This window comes from Glarea lozoyensis, assembly GCF_000409485.1.
Source record: "Glarea lozoyensis ATCC 20868 chromosome Unknown GLAREA7, whole genome shotgun sequence".
In the NCBI taxonomy this organism is placed as follows: Eukaryota; Fungi; Ascomycota; class Leotiomycetes; order Helotiales; family Helotiaceae; genus Glarea; species Glarea lozoyensis.
The window spans coordinates 2,778,945-2,798,033 of record NW_007361002.1 but is presented as its reverse complement, the minus strand read 5'-3'; the positions used below and the strand labels follow the sequence as shown (position 1 = coordinate 2,798,033).

Sequence of the window (19,089 nt, the reverse complement as noted above, 5' to 3'; positions counted from 1 at the left end):
CTCTTGTGAAGCTCCAGTTGCCAATATCGAGGCTCGATCGATAAGGCTTTATCATCCGCATCTCCACGACAACTTCTCGTGCTACTGAGTTATAGGAGACATGCAAGATACCTCTTCGATCTCATGATGGACAATATGTCATCTCAAGAGCTTCAGCTCTGCGAATTCCTGAGGGAACAACCCCGCTATCGCGGAAATCGATATACACCACAGGCGGAGAACGACTTGATTTACCACCTCTTTTGGTCACTAGCTGGCGGTCAGCAACCATACTTCAATCTACTATTCCCGAACGGACAGCCCGCGACGGGTGACAAATGGCTCTTACGGAAGGAACAAGGCGGCGAGGATGGAGATGAATTCACAGAAGCGGCGCGTGGCAAAGCCTGTGGTCATATATTCAAAGCGGGGGAAGCTACATACAGATGCAAAACCTGCAGCGCAGATGATACTTGTGTACTGTGCAGTCGATGTTACGATTCGTCAGATCATACTGGGCATATGGTCTATGTTAGCATATCTCTAGGAAACAGTGGCTGCTGTGATTGTGGTGATCCCGAGGCTTGGAGGATTCCCGTTCACTGCTCAATCCATACCGACTTTGGGGACGCAGCAAGAAAGAAGGCAAAAGGAAAAGCGGCAGAGCTACCCCAAGAACTTGTGGATTCGATTCGCATGACTATTGGCCGAACTTTCGACTACATCTGCGACGTTATTTCATGCTCCCCAGAGCAGTTGCGACTCCCGAAATCTAAAGAAAGTATCTTGGAAGACGAAAAATCATCAAGGCTAGGGTCGGAGTTCTACAACGGCGATGTTGTCGAAGAACCGTGCGAGTATGCATTATTACTTTGGAACGACGAAAAACACACAGTGTATGAGGTTCGCGACCAAGTGGCGAGAGCATGTAAAACTACCATGAAAGAAGGGCTGCAGAGAGCCCATGAGACCGATGATGTTGGTCGGAGTATTGTCAAGTACAGCTTTGATATTGATGAGCTTCTTCGTGTATCCCAGGTTATAGAACAGATCAAGGTGACGGTCACAATTCGATCCGCAAGGGATACCTTTCGGGAACAGATGTGCGGATCAATCATCGAATGGCTAAGTGATATCGCTGGATGCAGTGTAGGCCAGGATCACGATATTTTACGGCAGGTGATTTGCGAAGAAATGCTCAAGAAATGGAGTTTTGGAAGTTCAGCAACTAATAGAGATGTTGGTATGAACGGCATCGACGACCACGAAATGGAGGAGAACCGAAGATTTCAATTGATTGAGCATAATGCAGAGATGTTCAGACGTGCGGCAATTGCAGCGGCGGCGGCTGGAACAGACGATGAAGACAGTGACGACCTTGGAGACGCAGTCGACGAGGGCGACAATTTTGGTGATAATTCTGATGGGACACCTTCTGTAGATGAAGATGACTCCGACGGCGATTTTGCGAACGCCGTTGAACAGTACTTGCTGCAACCTAGTGCGTCGCAGGTTGTTAGAGACCAAGACGGCGACACACAAATGACAATAGAAGATGTTGAGGAATCGCCTCTTGAACATGGCGAGGCAACTGAGGCAGGCTTTCCACCTCCACCACCGCCCCCGCCCGCACCACAGCGAATAGCTCGGGACCGAGATCTCACACCGTCAGATTCAGATACTGCTGAAATGCAGCCTCTCATATCGGAAAAGGTCTATGCGAAAGCCAACATGGAAATCCCCAAAACGCCTAGGAATCATTCCAAGCTGCTTTCGCCCCCAAAACCTGCAAGGTATTGGCTCGAGACATCTCCCACTTTCAAAGCTCAGGAGAACGTGCCCCTTTATGAAAACCTCCAGGAACGCTTGCGACTAGACTGGATGATTTTGTTTGATCTGCGAATGTGGAAGAAGGTTCGTATAGATCTGCGGGATCTGTACATTGCTACTGTCGTTACTATACCTGAATTCAAACGAGTTTTGGGATTGCGATTTGCTGGTTTATATACCACTCTTGCCCAGCTGTACTTGATTGCGGACCGAGAGCCTGATCACTCTATTATCAACATATCTTTGCAAATGCTAACCACACCAACGATCACCTCGGAGATAGTCGAAAGGGGTAATTTCTTGACCAATCTGATGGCCATACTCTATACCTTCTTGACCACGCGTCAAGTTGGTCATCCTCATGAGATTTCACCAAATGCGACATTGGCCTTCGATTCTGGCTCGGTAACAAATCGGCGGATGTACCACTTCTTCCTGGACTTGAAATATCTTTCCAGCTCCGAACATATCCAGGAGAAACTTCGCCGAGAAGATAGATATATGTTGCAGTTTTTGGATCTTGTCAAGCTTCACCAAGGTATCTGCCCGAATACACGAGCAGTGGGAGATCATGTGGAGTACGAAACCGACGCCTGGATATCAGCGTCTTTGATCACACGCGAGATCAATCGGCTGTGTAGACAGTTCTCGGAATCGTTCCAATGGTCTCTTGGGGAAGATCCTACCTATATTCAAAAGGCCCTCAGACTTGCTGCGAAATCTGTAATTCTCAATTCTCTCGGAGCCGAGCGAAAGCGTTTCGATCAAGCCGAAATCAAGGACGAGGTTAAATTCAAGAAAGTTGGCGACTACGAGTTCGATACTACAGAGATGGCGAAAAGTGTTCTGCAGCACTCGGTCGTTAAGTTCGTCGTTGAATCGCAGCCGATAAGCTTTCACCACGCCCTACACTATACTCTTTCATGGCTAGTAGAATGCGGGAGGAGTATGAGTCCGGACGAGATGAGGTCCCTATTATCCTTCACAACCGCCGAGCTTCTTGACAAGCCAAGAGCAATGGGCCCACGAGTCATGCCAAGCCATAACTATACCGCGGAGGATCATCTTATAGCAGCCTTTGATTATCCACTCCGGGTTTGCGCTTGGCTAGCCCAGATGAAAGCAAGCATGTGGGTCAGAAATGGGATGAGTTTACGGCATCAACATAGTACATATCGTGGAGTCAATCAAAGGGATGTGTGCCACCATCGAGACATCTTTCTTTTACAGACGGCCATGGTTGTTTGTCCACCTGCGCGGGTGTTGGTCTCCATGATTGACCGCTATGGCTTGGAGCACTGGATGAAAGGGATTTATGAACAGTCGAAGTCGGAAGGAGTTGATGATGGCCAAGTGTTAGATGTCGCAGAAGATCTGATCCATCTACTCATCGTGTTGATCAGCGACCGAACTTCACTGGTTACCAAAGAGGACGAGCCCAACTCCCACATTCTTGCTATGCGACGAGACATCACTCATGTCCTCTGCTTTAAACCACTATCATTCACTGAAATATGTAATAAGCTGCCAGACAAGTTCCAGGACCAGGAAGAATGTCAAGATATCCTCGATGAGATGACTACATTCAAACCTCCAGAGGGCCTTTCCGATGTTGGAAGCTTCGAGCTGAAGGAGCAGTATCTTGAGGATGTGGATCCGTACATTTCACACTATACCAAAAACCAGAGGGAAGAGTCTGAAAACGCCTACAAAGCCTGGTTAGCAAAAAAAACAGGTCGACCCGCAGCGGACATAGTATTTGAGCCCAAACTTCGTCCTATTGAATCCGGAACATTTTCGGATTTGTCAGCGTTTACGAGGACTGGCATATTTGCTCAGATAATCTACTATGCGCTACTGTTTCCACTCAAGGCTCAAGATTTTACGCCCACGGTGCCTGTAACACGTGTTGAAGCCTTTTTGCAGGTTGTTCTACATCTCGTATTGATTGCTATATTGGAGGACAAAACTGATGAAGATGAGATGTCTGAAGATTCTCTCCAGTCGTTCGTTTACATCGCGTTGACGAGCCCCGCTCGAAGCAACTTTCTCCCAGACTATCCTAACTCAAGGACCATTGCAGCCATTCTGGAAATATTATCCCGCAAAGAGGAATTCAAGGCATGCCACCCGAAGATTGCGTTAGTCCTCAAACGTATGAAGCAGAAGAGGCCACGCAACTTTGACACCGCGTTTGCACGATTGGGTGTCCCGGTGGATCGAATATCGACGGCGTCTCCTGCTAACAGCACCGTGCTAGAGGATAGAGAAAAGAAGAAGCAAGCCGCTATGGACCGTCAAGCGAAGGTTATGGCACAATTCCAACAGCAGCAAAAGAATTTCCTAGCAAACCAAGGTGACATCGATTGGGGAGAGGATGGAGCAAGCGACATTGATGTTGAAGACGAGAGTGAGAACCATAAAACGTACTGGCCATACCCCACGGGTACATGCATCTTGTGCCAAGAAGAGACAAAGGACGGTCGACTTTACGGCACCTTTGCCCTCATAACGCCCAGTACAGTGTTGCGGCAGACACCCTTCGGCGATCCAGATTTTGTCCGAGAAGTTCTCAATACACCAGCAAATTTAGATCATTCCGCGGACAGCATACGACCTTGCGGTGTTGCTGGCGAAAACCGGGAGGAGGTGCACAAGGTCAATGCCAGTGGAGTTGATATAGTCACTGAGCGCCAATTTATCGGCAAAGGATTTCCGGCGAAGTCAACTCGCAATGGCCCGGTATCTGTTGGGTGTGGTCATATCATGCACTACAAGTGCTTTGAAGTATATTATGAGGCATCTCAAAGAAGGCATCAACATCAAATTGCCAGACATCACCCGGAAGTTCTTGAAATGAACGAGTTCGTTTGCCCTCTGTGCAAAGCACTGGGCAATTCTTTCTTGCCTATCATCTGGACACCCAAAGAAGAGATTCCAATACAGCAGCTCCAACCTCAGACTTCGTCGACATTCGATGACTGGTTATACTTAGCCGCAGGGCCCAACGCTGTGAGCAGGGCCGGAGGAATCAGCTCCAAGCCCAGCCGGGCCGCCCCCAGTAGTCGAAGTGTTGAACTATTTATGCAGCACAATACGGCTGTCCTTGGGCAACCTTTAGCGTCAAAAATGTCTGAGTTGCTTCTCGATGCCTGGGAAGCTCCAACATCAGTACCCTCTCCACTTCCTTTCGGTACACCTACTGCTGAACCCGTAAATTGGGCACGGATGGAATCTGCACCATTAACAGGAGGTGGCACTGGCCGGTTGCCGTCCACATTTGTGTCACCCATGTCAGAACTCGTGGACATATATCAAAGGCTGAGAGACTCGATGGTAAAGAACAAGCTAGAAAGCCATCATCCTCAACTCCTTCCTGGATTCTCGGAACATGCCTCTCCCCTTGACCTCTCGCATAGCGACAGTTTGGCCAAAGCATTGGGGTTTTCCATCTCAGCTGTGGAAATACAGCAGCGAGGCGTAGGATCATCCAAGGGTTCGGTTTTTATTGATAGTCTACCACAGCAAGCGCTCAGCCATCTTAGAATTTTATCCGAGACTGTTGCCTCTTATATATCCATTGGTGGTATACGCTATGCGGGCGACAACAGAGTGGCTCAAGAATTCAGTCGTGATTACGAGCTACAGCACGTATTGTTGTATTTGCGACCCTCTTATCCAGGCGGCCTTGAACAACCGCCTTCCGAAGACACTTTGTTAACCAAAGACATATTTACTTTTCTTACAGAGTGCTCAATCTGTCTGGCTCGAGTAGACAATGTTGATATCATGCACCTTGTTCGTTTGTGCTACCTGGCAGAGCTTGTCAAGGTCATAGTGAACATGGGCCGTAATCAAGGTTCCTCTGGTTACTCGACCTGGATTGGATATGAGAAACTCATGAATCCTACGGATCCCAACGTACCTGGCCGAGAACCCGGATTTGATGCATTTGCCGACTTCTGCATCACTGTGCGAAGAGCTGATGAGGATTATGTCGAGAGTGGAGGAGATCTCAAAGGGAATGCATTTGCACAACCATGCTTCAACGGTCTGCAATCATGCCTAACCTTTGTACGAAGATATGCACTGGCGTTTCTTCGGAAAGTTGTAATTCTATTGCATGTTCGTTGCGGACTCACTTTTGCAAATTTCATCCCATCAGACCCCGAGGCGGATGAGCTTGATCGACTGACAGAGGCACTCAAGCTACCCACTTTTGATCAGATGTGTGCTTCAGTTGTTCCTATTTACAAAGGCCACAACCCGGTAGTCAATTCTTTGGTAAAGGGCTGGATTCAGCATTCAAAAGCTTGGAGTGTGCAGAGCCTCACTCTGAGCCATCCCGCTATATTTGAGCTTCTGGGTCTTCCGAAGAACTTTGATACTTTGATTGAAGAAACGATGAAGCGCCGCTGTCCAACTACCGGAAAAGAAGTCTCAGATCCTATGCTCTGTCTCTTCTGTGGCGAGATATTTTGTGGCCAGGGTATTTGCTGCTTGAAGCCAGCTTCGACAGCTACTGGAGGAGCGCGTGTGCCCAACATAGGGGGAGCGCAGCAGCATCTGAGAAAGTAAGTTATTCCTGGATGTCAGCTTGCATATGCTAACATTGCAAACTTTAGGTGCCAGAATAATCTGGGTCTTCTGATCAACATCCGCAAATGTTGTGTATTCTATCTCTACCACCTGTCTGGTTCTTGGATGGTCGCACCATACATCGACAGATATGGCGAGGTAGATCCAGGTCTAAGACATTCGCGACAGTTGTTCTTGAACCAGAAGCGATATGATGCCCTTTTGAGAACAGTTTGGCTGAGCCACGGTATCCCTAGTGTGATCAGTAGAAAATTAGAAATGGATATCAACAATGGTGGATGGGAAACTATTTAGGCTGAGTCTTTTGAGAGCGTCAGGGAATAAGGCGTAGGAAGGTTTGTGGAGTTGTAGCTGGCGTTTCCAGAGCGGGTAAGACGATGCCTTATGATAGTGCTCGATGATTACAGTTTGTCTTGTTTATAGCGTTATGTGTTACGTTCTTTTATGACTGTAATTTCGTTGTCATAGGAAGTTACCCAGGTAGATTGGGAATAGATCAGTGAGAATTGTGACCAGAACATACCCGCTTTGCCCCACTTTGATTGTAATCTTACTATATCCGAAGCCTTATGTTAAACCCGAACCGCAAGGCTGAACAATTCCATCGACATCACATCTTCAATATAAAAGCGCTTTGCAACGCAGAGGTAACGGCTCAACGTTACCGGAGAGATATGAATAACAATCAATTCCGGAAGCTTGTATTAGACACACCCGCGCGCCAGGCGTCCTCCGAGTCTAAACCCAAAAATGGAGCTCAAGGGCCATCTGCGACGCCGAGTCTGGGAAGTCGAGCGAGAAGCTCGATACCTATGACACCGTAAGTTCTCCTCTTATCCAAGATACTACGTCTTGTTCTAATAGTACTGAATTAGGCGCAACGTAAAAGGCTATTCCTCATCCAACGACTTCGCCCGCCAACTCGCCGCGCAAAACCGTCCCAAGGCGCAATCCAAGAAGTTCCGCTCCACGACCGCGCCCAAAGGCGCCAAACTCCCAGAGGGGTATGTTGATCGAGCGCGCGCGCGCGGCGGCGATGATGCGGTGGAGGGGAGTGAGAAGTTTCAACGTGTGAAGGCGCTTGAGGAGATGATGAAGTTGCAGCAGATTGATGAGCCTACGTTTTTGAGGTTACGGGAGGAGATTTTGGGCGATGATGTTAAGGAGCGCGCGGGACTGGTGAAGGGGTTGGATTTTAGGCTGCTGGAGAGGGCGAGGAGGGGGGAGGTGGGGGTGTTGGATGTGCTTGAGGGGAAGGGAACAGAGGAGGGAGATGGGGATGGAGAGGGGGATGAGGAGATTGATGATGAGTTTGATCGGCTTGAGGAGAGGGAGGTGGAGAAGGTTGAGAGGGAGGTGGTGAAGAAGAGGGGGGAGATGGCGCCGCCTTCGCTTACGGGGAAGAGGAATCGTGATCAGATTCTTGCGGAGTTGAAAGCTGCGAGGTTAGCTGCGAAAGAGGCTGCGCAACCGAGTCTGGGTTCGAGGTTCAAGAAGGTTGGGGATAGGCGGCCGGAAACTAGACTGGAGAAGGATTCGAAGGGGAGGGATGTTCTTATTACTGTTGATGAACATGGGAATGAGAAGAGGAAGGTTAGGAAAGCCGTGTTGCCGACGGAGGAAAAAGGAAGTGGGCTTCTCATGCCAGATAAAGATGCCGCACCGCTGGGGATGGAAGTTCCGGAGATACCCAAACCAGTCGAAGAGGAGAAAGAGGATCTAGATATCTTCGACGACGCAGGAGATGATTATGATCCCCTAGCTGACTTAAACGACGATACCTCCGACGAAGAAGAGAAAGAAGACGGCGAACTCGACGACTCAGAACCAAAACCAACCTCCAAACCTACACCTACAGATCCTACACCTACAGATACCCAAACCATGCCCCCACCCCCCTCAAAACCCAAAAACTACTTCAACGACCCCACACCCTCCACCTCCCTCGACCCCTCCCGCCCCGCCGCCCTCTCAGACCCAACCATCCTCGCCGCCCTCAAAAAAGCGTCCACCCTCGCGCCCGTCGCCGACGAAGCGGCCGCCGCCAAGGAAGCGAAAAGAAAACGAATGTTACAGCAGGATGACCGCGATGCGCAGGATATGGATCTGGGGTTTGGGAGTTCGCGGTTTGGAGACCAGGAGGAGGGGGAGGAGGGAGATGGGAAGAGAGTTAAGTTGAGTGAGTGGGGGAAGGATGATGGGGATGAGGAGGGGGGAGGGGGGAAGAATGGAAAGGGGGCGAGGAAAAGGGGAGGGAAGAAGAGGAAGGGGGATAAGGATAGTGTTAAAGATGTTTTGGGAGTTTTGGAGAGGAGGAAGGGTGAGAAGTAGAGTGGGTGGGGGGAATATAATAACTTATAAATCTTGGATAATTATCGTTATTGATGTCTTTATCAGCCGACAGTATGATTGAAATTTTCTACACAGGCTTTTCGCTTGGTCTAAAGTTAAAGGGCAGAGGCACCGGCGAATGGCAGGTCAGTATCTCACCGCTCCTCTAGAAACCGGAGACTTGATTAATCTGACCTCAACGAGAAGGTTAATTACCTGACCCTATTACTGATCCTGGCGAGGTTATCCGCTCAAGCTTCGAGGAGTGATAATATTAAGAAGAGAATTCATTACTGCGACATCTAAATCCAAAACCTCAAAACAACACAAATTACATCCTCCTAACCTCATCCCATCACCAACAACCTCAACTTAGTCCTACCCAGTATTCCCCAACCCACCACCACCACTCCCACTCCCCAACCCCCCAAGTCCCCTCCCCCCATTCCCACCCCCTCCATTCCCCAGCGCCCTTCCCAACTGCGCCAGAAGCCCCTGCGTCCCTCCACCTAACCCACCTCCCCCCAATCCACTCCCGCCGCCAAGCCGTCCATTCCCACTCCCACTCCCCTCAACATCCACACCCAAATACTGCAACAACGTGATCAACTTCGCGTCTCTCACACGATCCGAGTTAAGCGAGCGCGGGGCAAGGAGCGAGGTACCTAGGCCATTGGCATTCGAGTTAGAGAGGGAGGGGTTGAGTGGGAGGTTGTAGGCTGCGAGGATACGGTCGAGTGTTTGATCTAGAATCATGTCAGTGTATGAGGGGGGGATGAGGAAGAGGTGGGAAGGAGAGGGAGGACGTACTATCAGCAGCTAGAAACGATTCAATGCGATGCGGCGTGTCGAACTCACGTGGGTAGCGACCATCGATGGTGCTTAACTTAGGATGGACCTCGGCATATTGCATGCGTGGTGTAACTGCGTTATTTGCTATTTGGGCGATCAAGTTGATGCTGTATACGTGTTAGTTGATGTTTGCTTGCGTGGTTTTCTGGCAACAGCAATGAAAATGGGGGGAATGAACCGTCGGATGTCATCTAGCCTCACTGCGTCGTCCATGTAGCGATCCCCTAGTGGACTATTATGCCCGTTCAATCTCCTCATGTCGGATTGCCCGTAGGGGTCGCCGCTGATCAGGACGGCGGCTACGAGATCTACGATGGTGGTGTCTGCGTTGGAGTGGTATCCGGGGTTTCCTAGCGGCATGATGGGAGGCCGCAAGTTGAGTTTGGGATGGTGGAAGGGACAATGTTTTTTGTGGCACGGATTTAGTAGACAGGGCGAGATATCAGGATGATGGTAGCGGCAGTGTCTTTTGAGGCAAGGATTGAGTGGACAGGGTGTGATGTGGATGAGTTCCTTTTTGCGTGGACACGGTGGTGAGATGTAGGGTACGAGTTGTAATTCTGGTTCTGGAATTGGTTCGACGGGGACAATAACAGGTGGAGGTGGGGGTGGATGTTGAATTATGACTGGCGGCGATGGATCTCGGAGTGGTATTCTTGGTCTGCGCGGACGTAGAGGATAGAGCACTGGTTCAGGCAGAGGAAGTGGCTCCGGAGATGGTATATATGGTATATGTGAAAGTGAAGGTATTCGTCGAAGTACTGGAGGTAGCGGTTCAAGTACTGGAGGTGGTAATGAGAGAGGAGGGAGTCGAGGGGACTCAAATAGGATGGGAGGGTCACTGATTATAGAACTATTATATAGGCGACGTCGGGAACGCCTTGCATGTCTTGGAGGAGGCGAGTGCGGTAACGGGCAGCAACCCAAAGTACTCCAGCTATTAAACATTCTAAATGTGTTGGATATGACATGGTGGCTGCTCCCTTATAGATTGCTTTTGGTGCCACAAATGCCAGACCTTTGTGTCAAGCAAACTCGCTTACGAGAGAACCGAATATTGCCATAAGAACTACAGATTCTGAACAACACATCAGGACTGACGCACCAACATCTGAGGGCCGAGGACGGGTAACATTGAATTTGCGTATCACAATCACGGCTTGCGGCAGAACAACCGTTGGCTTCCCCGTAGACATATTCGACGTAGCAGTAGTGAGGCTGACTGGAGCGGAGATGGTATCATGATCTAGAACCCACAATGTTACAATCCAACAAGTTTAAAATACGGTGTGCGGTACGATGTGGCAGAGCATGGAGAGCATACACATACGAAGTAACGTATCAGATAAAGCCTAGGCATTAAGTCCAGACACAAAAGCCGCGCAAACATGATGTCTTCATGATACCCACCTGGGACATGTCGTGAAAGGCACCGCCGACCTTGGTGGTGATGCTACTCGACCAAGGCAACAAAGCTGTGAGAACAGTTCCCAAGTCCGACAGCCTACATGGACGGCCATCGTCATATATCTGTTAGGCATAGTCTATTGTCCGAAGTTAGACAGGTTCCAGGAAAAAATGGAGTGGTGACAATATTAGGAAGCGGCCACATGCGGATGACTTACAGCTAACGGAGAATAAGTATGCATGTAAGCATTACTTGGGGTGGGATCTGTACAGAAGACTTGTACAGATTTCCACATCGTAACTCGGGATAAATCGGTGTAGACTACGATGATCTTCGACACTGACACATGAAAAAGTTGTGTGTTGTACGCTACCAGGGCACAGCGACCCGATTCAGCCTTGAATCTTCGAAGAGAACACGTCTGGCGATCTCATGACTGATCAGCTCATTATGAAGCTGGCATCAGGGCCGCTAGACTTATGGCAGTTCAGTGACTACAGCAACTATCACTGTTATCTGCATCGCTCTCTTTTGCAGCATTCTTTTTCGTCTTGGGCACACTCTTAAAGATGCTGTCGAGCGTTTTCTGCTTTTTCTTATCCACTAGACCTTGCTTCTTATCTGCTTGCTCTTGATACTTCTTCCGCTCCTCGCTACCGGCATCTTGAAGTTTTTGCTCATCTGACTTGAAAGACTCACTCTCTGGATCGCGGCCAATGAGACCTTCAAGAAGTTTGATTTCTCTAGCCCAAACTCCTTTGTCCTCTTCCCCTTTGCGCTCGGGTCCTTCATCGATCGGAGTTTCAAGTACCATGGGCAATCCTTGGAAAGGGGCGAAATTGACAACATTATGAAAAGCCCGTAAGCCAAGAAACCCAGTGCCAATATTTGCATGCAAGTCCCTGTGAGACGCAAAGGGAGCCTTGCTGTCATTCAGATGTAGTGCCTTGAGATACGGCAGTCCGACAACATTTGCAAACTCGTTCATCGTTTTCTCGAAAGCCTCGGGTGACCGAAGATCGTATCCCGCCGCATGAGTGTGGCAAGTATCAATGCATACACCGACTCGTTCCTTGTCCTCGACCAAAGCAATGATGTCGCGGAGATCTTCCCAAGTTGAGCCAATAACGTTTCCACTCCCAGCCATGTTTTCTAGAACTGTGATGACGGTTTTGGTTGCCTTGTGAGCTTTGTTTAATTGTGCCGCAATTCGCCCAATAGCCTCTGGCCGAGGGTTGCTTCCTGTATTTCCCGGATGGAAATTGTACAACTTGATGCCCAATTGCTCACACCGCTGTAAATCGTCCAAGAAACAATCGTACGCTTTAGTTGCTGCCGCAGCTTCCTTCTGGGCGAGGTTGACAAGGTACGACCCGTGTGGGAGGACATGTTTTGCGGCATCAAACTTGTGCTCTTCGCAAAAAGCTTTGAACTGATCCCGCGATTCTGAACTCAGAGGTGGGCTTTCCCATTTCCGCTGCGACTTGAGAAACAAGGCAAAGGCATTGCCACCTATATGCAGAGCATTTGTAACGGAATTTTGCACGCCTAGATCAATTTTAGTGTAAGCCAAATGTGCCATTTGCGTAGGCTAATGGATTGCTTGAACGTACCTTTTGCGCCGCTCACATGAGCTCCAATGTGCATGCTCTTTTTCAGTGTCACAATCGCGGTCCTTTCTGCCAATGGCACATTTTCCGCTTCCTTCTCTTCTTTCGTTTTACGTTTCTTCTTGGTCGCGGTTTCTTTCTCCTGACCAGCGTCCTCCTCTTGGGTCTTTGCTTTGCGCTTCGTCACGACTTTCTTTGGCTTAGGTTTAGATTCCTGCTTCAATCCGATGTCGACTTCCTCCTCGACACTCTTGATCTCGCCATTTGCCATTGTAGAGACAATTGCTTCGGCATGGATTTCCGCCTTGACCTTTGTGCCATTGGGAGACTTGACTGGCTTCGTGTTTGCTACCAATACATCGTCCTCTGCCTTGATCACTTTTCGTCCTTTCCTTGGGGTTGTGCTCGGAGAGGTGATCATATTTGCTGTGTGTGCCTCCAGAGCCTTAACGTCTGACTTGCGACTTGATCTGCGTGACATGGTGGCTATTCTATTGACAAGTGTAGTCCGGAACATATTACTGAGGTAGCTCGGCCGCGGTGGTGTCGTTCACGACCCCTGAGAACGCGTCAATGAACTGGACCCATAAAAACTCCACAGCACGTGACCTGGAAGCGAACTTCTCTTGATGCTTAAAACATCTTTCTCCCACTCTTCTACAATATGCATTTGCCATTACCTTGACCCTGAAGGGCCGACGCGCTCTATTCTATGCTTCTGTGGGTTGTTGAAACACACGGCTTGGACTTTGACCATTTCACAAGTTCCTGAACAATCATTGCACCGTCCTGAAACAGCAACTTATTGGAAGATACGTGATTCAACAGCTACCATAGCTTGGCAGCTTCTTATCGGATCATCGCTTGGAAAAGGTATTTGAATTGATGGTTCAACGAGACTTTGTCGAAAACCCACGAATGGACGCCGGAATGTCAATCATTGGAGATGTCACAAGCAAATGAAAGTCTGACTTCCATACGTTTCTGAAGCTAAAGTATGCATCGTAAGTAGCTTACCTTGCCAGAGGTAACGGGTAAATTCTTCTCTGCGTTATTATCCCACGCAATCATGTCCGTCTGATACGAAGAAACACACCATTAGCAAGGATCCTGCATAAGCACTAGAAACAGGTGGGGAACACTAAAAAGCTTCCCCTCCTTTACAGTTCTTCGAATTTCTTTGATAAGTTGATAACTCCTCCATTTCTCTCTTCTCTCTTTCTTCAACTTCGCCTCAACATATTTTTCAGATCGTATTACCAAAACAGTTTGTCATACCCCTAACACACCTCAAACACTACTGACTTGTATCTGGCTCAACAGAAACCTTCAACGTACATATCTCTCTTCGCAGAGAAGCCATGATGTCCCATCAATGGAATTGTCCCTAATGGATCAAGGTATTTAATCGAGTGTGAACATCTTGCATGAACCGGTGTTCGTTCCCAGTGCTATCACAACTTTCAATCCACCATCGTTGCAGATGAGATGGAAAGTCTGATAGCTGGTACTGGGTTCGTTCTGAGATGATACGGTTAAACACTTGATCAGGATAATACCTGCGAAAGAATCATGCCTTCCCTTCTCAACTGAAGGACAAAACTAATCCAATCTAGGTTTATCAATCTTGATCCCTAACATCCACCATGTCTCCACCAGTCGCCATGTTCGAAGAGCGTCGCAGCTCTGAAGTTGACAGTGCTCCATTGAAGTCGAGCTTTGATGTCAAATCCTTCCCAGTCCGTTCCAGCAAGTCCAAGACTCTTGATGAGCTGGCCGATCAATGGGAGAATGGCTTTACTTTTGCTCCTATCCGCGAGTCTCAAGTCTCTCGTGCTATGACCCGTCGTTACTTCAACGATCTGGACAACTATGCCGAGTCAGACATTGTCATTGTCGGAGCTGGATCTTGTGGTCTCAGCACTGCTTACATGCTCGGCAAGGCTCGGCCTGACCTGAAGATTGCCATCATTGAGGCATCTGTCTCACCAGGTGGTGGTGCTTGGCTCGGTGGCCAGCTTTTCAGTGCTATGGTCATGCGGAAACCTGCCGATGCATTTCTCACTGATCTGGGTGTTCCATTCGATGATGAAGGAGACTTTGTAGTAGTGAAGCATGCAGTATGTTTTAGTCTATCGACTGACAATATTTATCAAAACATCAAACTGATCACTCCCACAGGCACTCTTCACCTCCACCCTTCTGTCCAAAGTTCTCTCGTTCCCGAACATCAAGCTCTTTAACGCCACAGCCGTCGAGGATCTTATCACTCGCCAAAACTCAGACGGGACTCTACGTATTGCTGGTGTTGTTACCAACTGGACACTGGTGACCATGCACCACGATGACCAATCCTGCATGGACCCAAATACCATCAACGCACCTATCGTTGTCTCGACCACTGGTCACGATGGTCCCTTCGGTGCCTTCTGCGTCAAGCGTCTTGTATCTATGCAACAGATTGAGAAGCTGGGTGGCATGAGAGGTCTTGACATGAACACCGCCGAGGACGCTATCGTTAAGCGAACTCGTGAAGTGGTCCCTGGACTTGTTGTTGGTGGTATGGAGTTGAGTGAGGTCGACGGTGCCAACCGAATGGGTGAGTTATTAATTGATTCATATCATACACGTCCATTCAGCTAACATACTTTCAGGTCCTACATTTGGCGCCATGGCACTTTCTGGAGTCAAGGCTGCCGAGGAAGTCTTGAAGGTATTCGATGAGAGAAAGAAACAGAACGCCTACTAGATTATACTGATCTTGCACATCTAAGTACACGTGGTTCATGGATAAGCCTGTATACACTCATTTGATATTACCAATATAAATACATCCTGCTGTCACTCACTTGTCTTGTTGACGTGAAAAATACAGTTCAATACACAAGCTTACATCTTTATCAACATTGCCCAGGCATGTCATTTATGGCTACTACATCCCAGATCTCTAATTTTTTTACTATTTCAACCTTGATTTTACCCAGTCTCAGACACAAAAGCATCCCAACAAAACAAAGGAATTAGATCGATGTTTTAACTCTAGTACCGTGATCAATCTTTGTAAATCACGTGAGGTTTACCCCCTGAGTGGGCCAACATTAGCCGAGTGTTACTTTCCTCGCATCTCGTAAACCTTAAACTGCTAGATTCACCAACATCACTTCCAACAATTCGCCTCGTGCTATACGATTAATCAATCTCCATTCGGCGTATTCTCTTTCGTAGTATGGCGAGTCGCACTCAACTGCGCGCGCGCGGGGGCGCTATGTAAAACGCCAGGATACCACGCTGCGGCTCAATGTACCTCGAGGGTACCAATAGGAAGCTCGGATATCTCAAGAACGGTTGGAGCCTATTCTCAATTTAAAAACTACTGCCATTGGCTTTTAGTACTGTTCTCGAATCTGAACAGAGCTTTGTTCCATCTCAACATTCATCTGCTTTTGCGTTCCTTCACATACGCTCGTGACCTTTAACCATAAATCGATATCTTCAAACACTTTAGTCTTCACCTTACACAATGATCGGTATGCCTAAGCTTTACTGCTTCACTTCTTTTCTAGCGACACTATGCGTTCTCTTCGCCCTGCCAGCCATCATCAACGCTGAGGATTGCGTCTACGCATTCAATTCATTAACAGGAAAAACGCAAAGGATACAACCGCCATTTCCAGGCGTTGGTGCTGCACTGAGTAACGGCATGTACACGTACGAAGCTGCGACTGGCGTCTTCAAACCTCTCTCTTCTCAAGATATCCTGACTTCACAGTCGCCAAATCACAAACGTAGCAATATCGACGTTGGCATAGATTTCAGCCCAACCGTATCTGTCTGTGGAGAAACCTCCCACGATAGAACGCTGGTGTATGCGAAGCTTGGAGGGGTTTTATTGTACCTGTGTAACTTCGAGCGGCGGGAGGTTAGCTGGGCGGATGTTAAAGAGCAAGTTGGGAGGCTCAATGCTCAGTGTGTTCATGGACAGTCAGGTTTCACTGGTAAGTCGTCAAAAATTAAGAGGTGCCCATGGCTAATTGTTTAGGTTGAGAAACTGGCTAAGCCAGGCGGTGGCGAAGTTAGGGATTTGCGTTTTAGTAGAAACAAAAGTTCGCAGGAGATATCAAAAAGCGGCCTGGATTATTTGTATATAATCATAGAGTTAAGGGTTGACGTCTGTAGAAGTATAAACAAGCTTGGAGTTTGGTAGCTCGCATATTCCCACCGCTTTGCTTTGCAAAGCGGTGGGAATGGACTTTGGCGTAGGCACTGGTAGCTCAGGAAATATTGACGCCTCTGGAAATCGGTCGTCCAATGTCACATAATCTAATTTCGGGCGTCTGGTTTATTGGCCCAACAAAGCTTGTATTTTCAAACACCAACATCTACACCTTACGTATGACATCATATGGTGCCCTCGCGTCAACACCACATTTTTATCGAATATTGCTTTTTTTGCTTAATTCTTTTTAGTATTGCCACCTATACTATTATTAAATGAACGCTAATGTAGTTAAACAGTGTACTACGAGCTTAGGTTCTACCTACTTGTATTATAATTAGAAGTATAGTCATTAAGGTAAATTCTTACAAAAGCCTTTATTGCGATCTATAAACAGAGAGTTAATTCTAGAACAATGTGATAGGTCTCTAAAACTGAAACGTACATAAGTACTTACTATAGAAACACCTATTTATTATAATTACGAGCGATTTCAGCTGAGATAGTGATTTGGCGGGAAGGTACCATATGATAGGCCTTACTTACGGCCTCCTACAGCAGGCTACGCGATGATTGGATGTCGTGGATTTCACAACATGGCTGAGCATTCAGAGTACTTTCTTTCACTTCATTCCATATTATACTGCTACCAGGCTGCGACCCGACATTCAATTTTGAATCGGATATCGTTCTTTGACGAGACGTTATGGCAGCCTTTCCCTAGAAATCGATCCAAACATTAAGCGGAACCATCACAGCATGGCTTCCACTTCCCACGCCTTTCATCTCCCTCGCAGCATGTTCGTCGCAGATATATCAGGCAGGTAACGATCATGAGCTCATAGCCTTCGACCCTGCCTTCACGACAAGGGTCATCTTATCGGGAATCCAATGTCTACCTTTAGAGGTATCTGCATCGTGGGGTGGCAAAAACCCCGAAACAACAACCGTACTTGGTCCTTCATTCGTGTGTCCAACTGCATATAGCGGCGTACAGACAATTCTCGTCAACGAACTCACGACGCAGACTTTGTGTTGTCCATCGTACGCTCCCAATTACCGAGTCTATAAAACGTAACTGCTTACACGTTGACAGGAAATATCAACTAGCAACCGGACTAACAACTTTCGCAAGCTTCCCATCTCAGTGTTCATCAAGTTTAACGCCAGGCGAGACAATAGTCTACCAAACACTGGGCGCAGATGGGGGGTTTGCCGCAACGACGTCGACGATAGCAGCGTCTTCAGGTCCCTCTTTCGTCTGGGGATTCCACGTAAACGGCTTCAATGTTGCAAATTCCACATCAATAAGCACGACAAACCAGCAGACAGCCTTGTCTCAAACACCAGCTACAACTTCAACCTCGAATTCCCTCTCCACATCCACCGCTCCATCAGCAACCTCAATCAACAACGACCGGAAGACGATTGTCTTGTCAGCGGGCGCAATTGCAGGTCTGGTGGTTGGGATCCTCGTTTTACTTGCATCTGTGATATTAGGGATTTGGATTTTTCGACGGCGGAGGAGAATATCTCGGAATTTGAGGCCGCCCAAACATACGGTGCCTGTGATGGCTGATAAGCTGGTTCGTCATGACCTAAAGGCGGATGGAAATATTGATGTGCAAAGAAATACAGGGGAAGATTCTGGGCCTGGGGCTATTAGCGAGCTTCCCCAGCCGGAGAGTCAAATGAGAATACATGAAATGAGATAGGACGGTACAGGAGATAGGCGAGAGCTAGGAAAGATGAGTGTGAAAATTGTTCCCAAATGATGTTTGTAGATGTATGAGTGATTAATGAATAATCATTTGATGAACCAATGATGAATTGGGATGAAGAATTCATGTGAGAGTTTATTAGAGGATTGTAATATCTTGGCACTTGCTCATTGTAATATGATGAAGATACTTTTCAAAGAATAAGCCAATTAGTGTATTTATGTAGTAAAAAGCCTTAAAAATTGCTTGTAGAACGACAGTTACATATCGTGTAAGCAAAATTTGTTGCCCTTATGCGAGGGCTTGATCCTTTTTGAGCCCAGATTCCTATAGGATCCGATCCCTCTTTAAGAATGTTGTTCTTTCCGAGCGACCTTCTCCTATGTGTATTTAAGGGAATTATACTTTCCGTTTGGACCTCTTCCTCCCCGCTCTATTTTTGATTCTTGTTTTCATATTCTGCGTCCTTAGTCCTTACTATAGGTTCAACTTTTTGTACCTGGTCCACTGTACCCGCAGCTTTCACTTCTCCTAAGGCAGTAC

General features: G+C 47.8%; 7 protein-coding genes across 7 annotated transcripts; 5 read left to right on the top strand and 2 right to left on the bottom strand.

Annotated features, from left to right (window-relative positions):
- Window positions 1–135: 135 nt before the first annotated feature.
- On the top strand, window positions 136–6,702 carry GLAREA_02096 (ClpS-like protein; the record flags this gene model as incomplete). Its single annotated transcript, XM_008089312.1, has 2 exons — window positions 136–6,383; window positions 6,435–6,702. 2 exons carry the CDS (start codon window positions 136–138, stop codon window positions 6,700–6,702), a joined length of 6,516 nt encoding a protein of 2,171 aa, XP_008087503.1.
- Window positions 6,703–6,977: 275 nt separating this feature from the next.
- GLAREA_02095 (uncharacterized protein) lies at window positions 6,978–8,739 on the top strand (the record flags this gene model as incomplete). Its single annotated transcript, XM_008089311.1, has 2 exons — window positions 6,978–7,228; window positions 7,284–8,739. 2 exons carry the CDS (start codon window positions 6,978–6,980, stop codon window positions 8,737–8,739), a joined length of 1,707 nt encoding a protein of 568 aa, XP_008087502.1.
- A 378-nt stretch (window positions 8,740–9,117) lies between these two features.
- GLAREA_02094 (uncharacterized protein) lies at window positions 9,118–9,951 on the bottom strand (the record flags this gene model as incomplete). Its single annotated transcript, XM_008089310.1, has 3 exons — window positions 9,118–9,485; window positions 9,550–9,698; window positions 9,770–9,951. 3 exons carry the CDS (start codon window positions 9,949–9,951, stop codon window positions 9,118–9,120), a joined length of 699 nt encoding a protein of 232 aa, XP_008087501.1.
- A 275-nt stretch (window positions 9,952–10,226) lies between these two features.
- GLAREA_02093 (uncharacterized protein) lies at window positions 10,227–10,436 on the top strand (the record flags this gene model as incomplete). Its single annotated transcript, XM_008089309.1, has 1 exon — window positions 10,227–10,436. The coding sequence occupies one exon, from the start codon at window positions 10,227–10,229 to the stop codon at window positions 10,434–10,436; it is 210 nt and encodes a 69-aa protein (XP_008087500.1).
- Window positions 10,437–11,486: 1,050 nt separating this feature from the next.
- Window positions 11,487–13,090, bottom strand: GLAREA_02092 (Xylose isomerase-like protein; the record flags this gene model as incomplete). Its single annotated transcript, XM_008089308.1, has 2 exons — window positions 11,487–12,547; window positions 12,613–13,090. 2 exons carry the CDS (start codon window positions 13,088–13,090, stop codon window positions 11,487–11,489), a joined length of 1,539 nt encoding a protein of 512 aa, XP_008087499.1.
- A 1,165-nt stretch (window positions 13,091–14,255) lies between these two features.
- On the top strand, window positions 14,256–15,358 carry GLAREA_02091 (FAD/NAD(P)-binding protein; the record flags this gene model as incomplete). Its single annotated transcript, XM_008089307.1, has 3 exons — window positions 14,256–14,729; window positions 14,791–15,208; window positions 15,264–15,358. 3 exons carry the CDS (start codon window positions 14,256–14,258, stop codon window positions 15,356–15,358), a joined length of 987 nt encoding a protein of 328 aa, XP_008087498.1.
- Window positions 15,359–16,129: 771 nt separating this feature from the next.
- On the top strand, window positions 16,130–18,540 carry GLAREA_02090 (uncharacterized protein; the record flags this gene model as incomplete). The annotated part of the gene is made up of 3 exons (XM_008089306.1): window positions 16,130–16,604; window positions 17,584–17,869; window positions 17,922–18,540. The coding sequence occupies 3 exons, from the start codon at window positions 16,130–16,132 to the stop codon at window positions 18,538–18,540; spliced, it is 1,380 nt and encodes a 459-aa protein (XP_008087497.1).
- Between the last annotated feature and the right edge of the window lie 549 nt (window positions 18,541–19,089).